Source organism: Chiloscyllium plagiosum, unplaced genomic scaffold (genome assembly GCF_037043375.1).
Source record: "Chiloscyllium plagiosum isolate Xiang-an unplaced genomic scaffold, Cpla_swu_hap1 HiC_scaffold_15, whole genome shotgun sequence".
NCBI lineage: Eukaryota > Metazoa > Chordata > Chondrichthyes > Orectolobiformes > Hemiscylliidae > Chiloscyllium > Chiloscyllium plagiosum.
Window position 1 is genome coordinate 38,552,999 of NW_028270153.1, and position 12,884 is coordinate 38,565,882.

The window sequence follows — 12,884 nt, forward strand, 5'->3', positions numbered from 1 at the left end:
GTTTTGGTTCATTAATTTGTAAATCCTATAACTACTTCTAAGTCACATTCTCAAGATAATTAAAGGTTTTAGAAAAGGTGACATCTCAGCTCAGACAATGTATTAAAGGTGTGAGGTTAGTGTCTATCTGTATCCCAATCTTGAGTCAGACTGATTCTATTTCCAAAGTAGAAATTTATAAAATGTTACATGCTTTGACTGCCTGTATTGATTGTGTGCTTTTTGAGCAAAATGTGTGTGTGTGCATGCGTGTGAGGGAGAGAGAATGCATGTGATTGTGTTTGCGCGAACACAATGTAACTCTCATACACATGCACATTCATTCTCTCTCTCACCTCCATTTCATGCACACACACACAAGTCTATGGGGTGAATTTTCATTTGCTCAAAAAGCACACAATGCAAACAGTCAATCCATGTAACATGTTATAAATTTCTACTTTGGAAGTAGAACCAGTCTAATTCAAGATTGGGATGCAGACAGATGCTAACCTCACACCTTTAATACTTTGTCTGAGCTGAGATGTCATCTTTTCTTATAAAACCTAAAATTATCTCGAGAATGTGACTTAAAAGTTCTGGGTTTTACATATTAATGAACTGAAACCTGCAATCCATTCTCAAACATGAAAGATTTAACAGCAATCTAGGTTTGTTCAATATACCATTTAAGTTGCATGACAGTTATCTGTTCTATGTCTTATGATCCTGCTTCACAGCTACCTGATGAAGGAGCAGCACTCCAAAAGCTAGTACTTCCAAATAAACCTGTTGGTCTCTAACTTGGTGTTGTGATTTTTAACACAATAAGGAAGAATAATGAAGAGGACCGAATTGCTGGAATAAATTACAATTGAGGGGGAGGAAGTATTAGCAGTTTTAGCAGGCCTAAGATTTGGTCATCTTCAGACCCAGAAAAGATGTATCCCAGGAATACATCTTTGTGGGAGGAAATGCAAGAGATTGCAGGAAGCCTGACAATTTTCAAATAATCTCTGTTTACAGAAAAGGTCCCAAAGGACTGGAGGATCGCTTGTGCCATTATACAAGGGTGGTAAGGGTAATCCAGGGAACTGCAGGCCAGTGAGTCAAACATCCATGATAGGGAAATGAGCGAAAAATTGAGGGACAGGATTAATCTCCACTTAATCAAGACCTGATGAAGGATAATTAGCAAAGGTTTGTCGGGGGCATAGTTGACTCTTTTTTTCTAGGAGCTGATTAAATGTGTAAATGTAGTAGATAAAGCGGATATACAGATCTCAGTAAAGGTTTTGACAAGACCTTGCTTGAGAACCTGATCGAGAAAGTAACAGCCCATGGGATCTAGTGCAATCTGGCAGATTGGATCTGAAATTGGCTTTGTGACAAGAGGCAGATGTTTGAAAGTTCCTTTTGAGACTGGAAACCTGTCTCGTGGCTGTAGCACGGGGGGGTTTGGAGATAGGGCTCATGGCTGTTGAGACTGCATGTTATACCTACTACATTCCTGTCTAGGTTATTAGTCACACATGACACAAAAATTTATGCTGTGGTAAATAGTGAGGAAGAATTCCTTAGACTACAGGAAAATATAGACAGGTTAAGTCTGATGGGCAGAACAGTAGCAAATAGAACTTAATCTGGGGAAGTGAGAGGTGATGCGTTTTGGGAGGACTAACAAAGCAAAGGTGTATCAATAGGAGAAGCCTGGGATTTGCAGAGGATCAGATGTATGTAATATCATGCATGATATCCATAATCCTTGAAGATAGCAAGGTAGGTAGTCATGAAGGTATTTTGGGATACTTGTCTCTATCAGCCAAGGACTGAATACCAGAACAGACAGGCTCAGATGGAACTGTATAAGATGTTAATTAGGTCACAGTTGGAATACTGTGTTTTTTACTGGTCACTGCACTACAGGAATGATGTGATTGTACTAGAGATTCATTGTGATGTTCTCTAGGCTGGAGTGATTTAGCTATGAAGAGAGACCAGTGTGGCCTGGATTGTTTTTCCTAACATTTGACAAAGCTGTCTAACTTCTATGCAAATTCCTTGGCCTCAAGCTCTCAACTAAGAACTTGAACCGAGAGATTTTGACTCTGAGATAAGGATGCTATCCATTTCATAAAAAAATAACTAAGAGAGCTGTTATTGTCAACCTTCTTTGTCTGGAGGTGTGACATAACATGTCCATGTGGAATTCCAACTGGATCGTCTGGCTCAGAGGTAGGGGTACTACTATTATTCCACAAGACCCTTCATCCTCCCTCATAACACTAACAACTAAGGCCATGAAGTACAGATCAAAAGTTAATCTAGATTTGTAAGATTTTCTAGAAGAGATGCTTATGGAATCACTACTGACCAAGAAGTCTCAAAACACATCTCTTTTCTTTAATAGAGATGTTGTGCACAGCAACAAAAAGTACATCAAATCCCAGCCTGCAAATTCAGAATATATAAAATATAAACTTAAGATAACATTCAAAAAAGGAACCAACTTTTCAGCAATAGTTAATATACAATAAATTCACATTTCCTAAACACATACCTATAATTTGTATTGTACACTTCTACTGATTATGACTCAGATAATGCTCCAGTTTGTTAGTCCTATATAAGCCTCCAATGGTTGCTTCACCCTTCTCCTCTATTGAGGTTTTTGAATCATCAATGTGATCTTTAATTTCTCCCTCCTGAGTAGCTACATTACTTATTGTATAGATACAAACACTGGTATAGATTACCTGTACTGAATGAAATAATTTTGCTCATTGGACTTCATGACAATGTTAGCAAGTTTCATCAGGGATGTAAACGTTTACTACACATGAATGTAGATCAAATAACACAGAATTATTTGCTGTAGTCCAGTAATAAACATTTCACAAGTTACATCACATTAAATTTTTGTTTTGAATTATATTTCACACCAACTCTGAAAAATATTACAATCCTACTGATCCTTGGGCAGCACTTAAGGATCTTAGCCAAAATGTATCCTTTGAGTGTCCAAGTACAGACACTCAGCTCAATTCTTCTTTCTTCATCATTAAATGTTAGTCATACATGTGAGGAGGAAGTGGTTGTGTTTAGCTTCCTGCCCTCTAAGCTGTTTGTAACATGAATTACATCATTGCATTCAAAACAATTCCAACAGCAACATATTTTCAGAATCACCACTAACTGGGCAGTAAGGATTTAAAAAGTACAATGAGTCATCTGTGAAATCAAGAGTTCAAATTATCTCCAAGTTTCTTTAAAAATCCTTTAAGTACTAATACAATTCTTGGACATACCGCTTAGCTCCTATAACTGATGTATTTTATGTAATTGTTTTGTTCATAGGCTGAAGCTCAGGCTCACACTGTTCCTCTGGAAACGAGGAGAACACATCAACGCTTGTCTCAAGGGCATTGCTTTCATTTTATTTTCAAAAACAAATTGCTGCTGATCTCAAGCATCTTGGTTCTGTAATGATTTAGCTATATTGTTCATGTGCTACCATTATTTCAGATAATGGCTCAGTACAAAAACTAAATGACAAAGGAGGGTTTAGGATTAGGCTATAGTTACAGCATTAAATTGAGCGTACCTCTCCCACAATGCTTGGTTCCTATGTTGCTTGTTTGGGGCAGCATTTATTAGATGAACTGCTTTCAAGTTTGCTCCAAAACACACAAAAAACCTTTCCTATGTTGGTCAGTACAGAAGAGGAACTAACCTGAAAATAATCAAGGTCTTTCACAATTGGTTTATAATAGCTGAAAACATATTATTCAATTTTTATATATCATTCTGTCAAACAGCATCCTATAAATTTATTATGTGGGCAACCATGATTAAATAAATGTTATTTTTATTGCACATGACTACTGAAGTATAGGATTCCATCCTATCTTCTGTTTACTTTCACTGTGGCCTTAACTGGGAGGGAAAGAAAAGCAGAAATCAAGAGAGAAGTTTGTAGTCATTCTCTCAGGCTGCATACCTCTGCTCAAAGCACTAGAGGTTGCTCAGCTCTTCTCAGGAAACCATCCTGTAGACAACTTAAGTTAGTGTGTCATTTGATACAAACTGGAAAACATTCTTTAAAGTAAAAAAAAACTATAAACTCCCTTTATTTTAGTTTCATGTTGTAGTTTGGGTAAAGAGATATTTGATTTGTTGACATCTGCTTCAGTCTGCATTTTAGAGCTGTGTCTACATGACAGCTCAACTCAGTCATGAGCCATATTTTGTAATATACACAAGGAGGCACACTTTGGTGACGACTAGCCCATACACCTGCATTCCAAGAATTCTGCATCTTAATCCAACTGAAGCCAGAATCTGCAAAGATCTCAGTTCTTACAATGGGGATGGTTGTTTTTAAAGGGTATTCTCTTCCAGTTCCATTTCCCAGCTTTTCCTGTTAGGCAAAAAGAGACAAAGTCATCATTTATAAAATTACACAATAACCATCAGTATGATTCAGGAGACTAGCACAAAGCTGCTCTATTTCCGATACTTTCAGGTTCTTCAATCGTTTTTGTTTATGACTGTAATTAGTACTTCATTTCCAATGTAATAGTGTCACATTCAAAAATAAATATTGTAGCAAATTGCTCAGAATAGTTGCTCAATGTGTAAAAATAGTTAGATTCTTGCAATTGAATGATAAATTATTAATCTTCTCTTGACTCTTCCTCCATTCTCTTTCCCCCACCTCCCATACACAAACAAATCTCTCTACATCCAGTCTATCAAGCTTACCACTAATCTTATATGTTTCAATGTAGTCTTCTCTCATTCTTCTAAACTCCAATGAGTATAAACCCAACCTACACAACCTCTCCTCATAAGAAAATTCACCATACCCAAAATCAATCTAGTGAATCTTCTCTGAATTGCCTTAAATGCAAATATTGCTTTCCTTACACAAGGGGACCTGTTCACAGTATTTCAGACATGGTCTGACCAGTACTTTGAGAGATTTCCCTACTTTATATTCTATTCCCTTTACTTTTAAATCCAAAATATTATCTGCCTTTCCTACTATCTACTGAATTTGGATGCTTGCTTTTTGTGATGCGTGACGATCCCCTAAATCTCTGTGCTGCAGTCTTTCCATTTTTAAATAATTTTTTTTTAATTTTCTTACCAAAGTACACAACCTCACATTTTCCCACATTGTACTCTATTGGTCAGTTTTTGGCCCTGATTGCATGTGGGATTGCATGTGGCCCTGATTCATTGCGTGATGCTCACTACTAGGCTTCTCCTTTTAGACCAGCAAATGTGACAATAATTCATTCACTTCTGTCATTCACGTCATGAATACATGTTGTAGGTGTGGCTTCAGCAGTAATTTCTATGGCATACCACGAGTTACAGACTGGCACATGAAATTGTCAACTTTATCTCAACTCTGTCTTCTATTAGTTACCCAATCCTGTCTCCATGCTAATATATCATCCCAAACACCATGAGCTCTCATTTTATCAAGTTGCCTTATGTGTGGCACCTTAAACATCTTTTACATATCCAAATATTTTCTATCTACTGGTTTCCCTTTATCTATCCTACATGTTACCTTCTCAAAAAGAATCATAAATTAGTCAAACATGATTACTCCTTTGAGGCTATGTTAGCTCTGTTTAAAATTTAGTATGTATTTTAACTACTGCTATTACAGGCAGTCCCTCAGTTATGAACAAGTGCAGTTCTTGAGTCTGTTCACAAATTGATTTGTATGCAAATCAAAATGTGATGCATAACAATATGAATAGCCATTTGCAATCATAGGAAGCATTTATATGTCAGATCTTTAAAATTACACCCCAATGTGGGATTACTTCCATAAACAAGTTCCTATGTCCGCTAGTCAAAAATCAAGAATCCCTGTATTCTCAACAACAGACTCCTATATTTTCCAATGACGGATGTTAAGCTAACTGGCCTATAGATACCATATTTTTTCCCCCTCCCTTTCTGAATAAGGGTATTACAGCAGTAGTTTTTCCATTTTTTGGGCCATTCCAGAAGAGGGATTCTTTGAAGCATACTACCACTGCACCCATTATATCTTCCTTTAATGGGCTAAAGGCGGAGAGAATTTTAATTTCTTTAATGATAGTGTTTATTTCCTCAGCTTCATTCTATAAGAGATTCATTGTTCACTTTGATCTTTATGGTGAAACAAAAAAGAAATTGTCTGTTCTCAACATCAACTATATATAAAGCCATTTTTAAAGTACACCTTCACAGGACAGTAAGAAAATTTGGCAAAGATAACAGAAACCCAAGCACTCCAGTTGAGAGCATTAGAGGGAGGGAATGTAAGCATATGGTTAAAGAATTGTATTCAAAGATTAAGAAAGTGCCTTAATTATGAGTATGTGGCTGAAACAATAACTCATTTGTGATAGGCAGCTGGCTAGAATCCCTGAAAAAGACCATTCAGTTCAGCGCATCTGCCCTCTAAACAGCATTCCACCCAAACCGAATGCCTTGCCTGACTCCCCTAACACATCCCATGGTTAATCTACCTTGCCTGCATATTTCCAGGATGTGACAAGGCAATTTAGCAATTTGGACTGTGGGAGGTAATCAGAACACCCATTCACATAGGGGGAGAACATGCAAACTCCACACACAGTCACCCAAGGCTGGAATCGAATCCAGGTCTCTGGCGCTGTGAGGCAGCAATGCTGACTGCAATATCATGTTAAGACCCTTTCTAAATTTTAAATTTGTCAATGAAAAAGTAAGTTTCATTTTCTTTCCAGTGGTTACGAATTCTGTAAAATAAACCCAATTTGTTATTTCACTACTTTTCTCTCACCACAAATAAAGTTGCTTACGGGGCACTTGCAAAAACACGGTCCAAAGTATCACATATCAATGAGTGCGAATTCATTTTGCAACTTATTATTTTACAAAGGTGTTAAGACTCATACTTCATTTCCATATATCCAAAGTGTACACTCACATTACACTTTGGTCGAGTCCATATTTCACCCAGAATATACAAATTTGTCACCGTCCTGTATTATATATTTTGCAATTCCTCCACTTGCTGCTCAGAAATGAGTGCAAGCATGTCATCTTATTCTGCAGCCACAACTTCCAACAATTTAACTTAATGAAAAAATGGAAAGATTCTGATCAAGCCACTGCAAAAAAATTCAGCCTTAAATATTCAAATATTATCCAATGCTACTGGATTTGTAAAATCAAGCATGGGTGTAGTTTTACACTTGTACCTTTGGGAATTGAGGAAAACAATGAAAAGATTTCCTCAACTGGATTAGATAGGTGAGGGAAGACTCCCCAATCAGGTATACATTTTGAAATGAAGATGCTGGAGGTGGAGAGGACTGTTTTTATTCTGTAATTTAATTTGTTGCTACTTTTAAAATGACAATGGTGTTGGTTATGAACATAATCACTGGTTCTTTGTGATACTAGTACAAAGGATGCAACAACAAGGTAGGAAGTCAGTAAAATCTAACTATAAGTAACATGTTGCTGAACTGGACCTCAACCAAAGTATTATTTCATTCACTTCTACTCCACCACGTAGACAAATTAAACAGAGAAACTATTAGTCCAGGCACTTACACAACTCCTTCAAGCTCCATCTTTAATTCTTTTCTTCGTGCCTCATTTATTGGATAAAAGTAAAATATTATTAAACCAATCAACAGCAGGGTTATCGGAACTGGTGCTATCAACACCTTCAGCGTCATTGCCACAGCTGAAATGTATTCACAGGAACCTGGTCTGTAACCTGAAAAACTGAGGAGACAAACAATATAATTCCTTTGAGCTCTAGGTGTTTGCAACATATCACATTCAATGAAAATTTGATGGATAAACTATAATAGTGCATACAGTTACAAGTATGACAAAGAACACATAAATGCATCAAGGGACTAGATGGTGAAACAATACATCCTTATGGTCAGACAAGCTGGATTTGAGAGTCAGGATCTGAACCTTCAAAATATCAGGCGAGTCTCAGATGCAGAGGGCATACCGCCACTTCCAACAGATCCAATCTTTGGTGCAGGGGAAAGTGGATCACCAAGATTAAGGAAATCTGGACTCAGAGTGAATTGAACTTCAAGCCAAGTTTAAATAGATTGTATTTCATGTGGCCTTAGCCAGCAGTATGGGAGTCCTGAAATGATGGAGTAGATGTTCCCACTTTTGCTGGTTGAATAAAGTCTATACAGGTGTCATGATCTTAAGTTTTTTTATTACCTGTGCTGTTCTTTAAACTTATAAAATGGGCAGTAGCAATCAGAGGGAGTCAAAAATATGTCCTGCTGACTGCTTTGACTTACAGGCATTGAAAAGCAAAGTAGCATCTGGTCATGCAGTTTCAAGTACTTGTTATTTTGGAATACAGCATTTTACAGTTAATCACCTCTGCACATTTCACTTGGACTAATAAAATTTGTTTCATTTAGAACTAATGCCAGATTGGAATTCTGCATTAGAATCTTCATATCAGTCTTCACCTAGTCATATCATCCCTCTCATACTCTTTCCATAACCCTGACAACCTGTTTGAACCTTGCAGATAATTCCTCAGACACAGCTGTCCCATCAGCTGGACAAACCCAACAGAGGTTATAGCACTGTGGAATACAATTAGGAATCCTAGGTATCCTCAACATTGACTGTGGATGCCATGAAATTTCATGGCATCAGGTCAAACACCAGTAAAGAAAGCTCCTGGTTGATTACCACATGAAGCCAATCCCCCAACTGATGAATCAATCCTCCTCCATGATGAACACCAATTGCAGAGAGCACTGAAGGTGGCTGGAGCACAGACTGTACTCAGGCTGAGGGCCATCAATGTTCATCAGTAGTGGTTCTACTGAGCCACTCTTAGTGATAGGTTGGCCAGGTCACAAGTGTGGACATGTTTAATTGAGGCCCTCACGTGGGTGCTCTGTGCTCTGTCAGGTTCTCAAATATTCTTCCAGTCCCATTCTGCATACCAATTATTAACCACCTATTGCTCAGAGCTGACACTTTTATTTAGCTTAAGATCTTAACATTTCTTCTTACCTTGCCTCTGAAAACAAACTATCATGTTTACACCTTTGTAGTACAATCACATTTTATTAATTGATCTCCCAATTTTCACTTTAAAATCACAATCATACAACATGGAAACAGACACTTTGGTCCAAATCATCCGCATCAACCAGACATCCCAGTCTGACAGTCCTATTGGCCAGGGCAAAAGTGAGGACTGCAGATGCAGGAAACCAGAATTTAGATTAGAGTGGTGCTGGAAAAGCACAGCAGGTCAGGCAGTATCAGAGGAGCAGGAAAATCAACATTTTGGGCAAAAGCCCTTCATTGATCCATATCCCTCTAAGCCCTTCCTCTTCATATACCCATCCAGATATCTTTTATGTTATAACTGTACCTGCCTTCACAACTTCTTCTGGCAGTTCATTCCATCTTTTCTAAACGCTCTCAAGTTTAACATCATCCTTCCTATAGAAGGGTGACCAGACTTGTAGACAGTATTCTAAAAGTGGCCTCACCAATAGTGAGGGCAGGAATAGGAAGATAGAGCAGATGAATGCATGGCTGAGGAGCTGATGTATGGGAGAAGGATTCACATTTTTGGATCATTAGAATTTCTTCTGGGGTAGAAGTAAACTGTACAAAAAAGATGGATTGCACCTAAATTGGAAGGGGGCTTATATACTGGCAGGGCAATTCGCTAGAATTGCTTAGGAGGATTTAAACTAAGGGGGGAGGGGTGGGGGCACCCAGGGAGACCTGTACAGCTGCAACATTGAGTATAGGAGTTGGGACACAATGTTCTGACCAATGAAGACAATCATGCCAGATGCCTTCATCACCACCCTGAATACCAGCAACTCCACTTTCAAGAAATTAATCATCTACATCCCTAGGTCTCGTTGTTAGGCAACACTTCCCAGGACCCTACCATTAAGCATATAAAGGTCTGGCCTGGTTTGCCTTAACAAAATGCAACATCTCAAATTTATCCAAATTAAATTCCATCTGCCACTCCTCAGCCTATCAAGGTCCTGTGGTACTCTGAGATAATCATCTTTACTGTCCACTACACCACTTATTTTGGTGTCAACTGAAAACTTACTAGCCATGCCTCCTATATTTACACTTAAATCATTTATATAACATGAAAAGCTATGGACCAAGAACCAATTCTTACGGCATACCGCCTGACTTGCCAATTATTTTTAAATCTAGGTTCTAGTCATCCATTTTAAAACTAGGTTCTAGTCATCCATTTTAAAACTGAATAATTCTAAATGGCTGACAGATTATAAACTTGTTTTTATAACTAGATAACCTACTTTGCCACATGTGTGGCATTTCTGATTCTCAGATATGGGAGGATCTACTGTGATAATCAAGCACTATTATTTTCCATGCCATCTTCCTTCCCAAGAATACAACCCAAAAGAGCTTAATTTGGTGCGTGGAAAATGCAGTCAAAATACAGAGAATGGGTTAGAGGTGAAAACCATGAAATGGGTATACTATTTCAGAAATGTTTTAAACACAGATATATGAATGATTAAAAAATATAGGAACCCAAGTCATGAATACCACCTAGGATTAAAAAAAAATGCGAAAAAAAGTCAGAGATACTGCATCAAATTAGTGTAATAATATAAATTGCTCACATACTGCAAACATAAAGTTGAAAATCCAAGAGAAGCTCCAGCAGCAAATTTAGTGAAAAACACATAGAATGAGTAGAACAACGGTTCAAGGTCTACACAGTGAGGGTTCTTTGCTCTGAAATCATCCACTACATCTGGGAGCATTGACCTGGAGAAAGAATTCAGAATAATCAGATATCCTTGTCTGGGACACATGTTGGTCAGACAAAAAGGTAAGACACAGCACAAATGAACACGCCACCTTTGTTGGTCAGATATGAACAGGGATTAATGTTATTGCAGCTGAAAGTTTTCCTCAATACCAAAGAACCATCTTCCATAAAGAGAACCATGTCTTCTGTTAATGTTCTTACTATTGTGCTGTATACAAATTGAATCAATAGCAGCGATCCTCTTACCTTGGTATTCTACACTGGAAATGCCGAGCTTTCCCCAACAGTTCCCTTCCCACAGGGAGTTAAGCAGAAATTTAAAAAGGAGATCCTCGAGAGTAGTAATATCTGGATTACTCCCAGTGCTACGAGCTAGTGAGGGCAGGAATAGGAGGACAGAGCAGATGAATGCATGGCTGAGGAGCTGATGTATGGGAGAAGGATTCACATTTTTGGATCATTGGAATTTCTTCTGGGGTAGAAGTAAACTGTACAAAAAAGATGGATTGCACCTAAATTGGAAGGGGGCTTATATACTGGCAGGGCAATTCGCTAGAACTGCTTGGGAGGATTTAAACTAAGGGGGGAGGGGTGGGGACACCCAGGGAGATAGTGAGGAAAGAGATCAATTTGAGACTGGCACAATTGAGACAGACAGACAGACAGGGACAAGGTAGGACTAAATAATTAAACTGCATTTATTTCAATGCAAGGGGCCTAACAGGGAAGGCAGATGAACTCAGGGCGTGGCTAGGAACGTGGGACTGGGATATCATAGCAATTACAGAAACATGGCTCAGAGATAGGCAGGACTGGCTGCTTAATGTTCCAGGATACAAATGCTGCAGGAAGGATAGAAAGGGAGGCAAGAGGAGGGGGAGTGGCATTTTTGATAAAGGATAGCATTACAGCTGTGCTGAGGGAGGATACTCCTGGAAATACATTCAGGGAAGTTATTTGGGTGGAACTGAGAAATAAGAAAGGGATGATCACCTTATTGGGATTGTATTATAGACCCCCTAATAGTCAGAGGGAAATTGAGAAACAAACTTGTAAGGAGATCTCAGCTATCTGTAAGAATAACAGGGTTGTTATGGTAGGGGATTTTAACTTTCCAAACATAGACTGGGACTGCCATAGTGTTAAGGGTTTAGATGGAGAGGAATTTGTTAAGTGTGTACAAGACAATTTTCTGATTCAGTATGTGGATGTACCTACTAGAGAAGATGCAAAACTTTACCTACTCTTGGGAAATAAGGCAGGGCAGGTGACCCAGGTGTCATTGGGGGAGCACTTTGGGGCCAGCGACCATAATTCTACTAGATTTAAAATAATGATGGAAAAGGATAGACCAGATCTAAAAGTTGAAGTTCTAAATTGGAGAAAGGCCAATTTTGACAGTATTAGGCAAGAACTTTTGAAAGCTGATTGGGAGCAGATGTTCGCAGGTAAAGGGAAGGCTAGAAAATGGAAAGCCTTCAGAAATGAGATAATGAGAATCCAGAGAAAGTATATTCCTGTTAGGGTGAAAGGAAAGGCTGGTAGGTATAGGGAACGCTGGACGACTAAAGAAATTGAGGGCTTGGCTAAGAAAAAGAAGGAAGCATATGTCAGGTATAGACAGGATAGATCGAGTGAATCCTGAGAAGAGTATAAAGGAAGTAGGAGTATACTTAAAAGGGAAATCAGGAGGGCAAAAAAGTTTTGGCAAATATAATTAAGGGGAATCCAAAGAGTTTTTACAAATACATTAAGGACAAAAGGGTAACTAGGGAGAGAATACAGCCCCTCAATAATTAGCAAGGCTGCCTTTTTGTGGAGCTGCAGAAAATGGGGGAGATACTAAATGAGTATTTTGTATGTATTTACTTTGAAAAACTATATGGAAGATAGACTGTAGGGAAATAGATGGTGACATCTTGCAAAATGTCCCTATTACAAAGGAGGAAGTGCTGGATGTCTTAAAACGAGTAAAAGGTGGATAAATCCCCAGGACCTGATCAGGTGTCCCCTAGAACTCTGTGGGAAACTAGAGAAGTGATTGCTG

The 12,884-nt window shown here is 38.4% G+C and overlaps 1 protein-coding gene across 1 annotated transcript in view; it reads right to left on the reverse strand.

Annotated features, from left to right (window-relative positions):
• Window positions 1-649: 649 nt before the first annotated feature.
• Window positions 650-12,884, reverse strand: part of LOC122560107 (sodium-dependent lysophosphatidylcholine symporter 1-like) — a 58,346-nt gene continuing 46,111 nt past the window's right edge. Inside the window, exons 12-14 of the mRNA XM_043710346.2 lie at window positions 10,690-10,833; window positions 7,594-7,770; window positions 650-4,399 (exon numbers count right to left, since the gene is read on the reverse strand). Of these exons, the coding sequence (XP_043566281.2) occupies window positions 4,360-4,399; window positions 7,594-7,770; window positions 10,690-10,833 (361 nt within the window). The 3' untranslated portion in view covers window positions 650-4,359. The remainder of the gene's footprint in view (window positions 4,400-7,593; window positions 7,771-10,689; window positions 10,834-12,884) is intronic.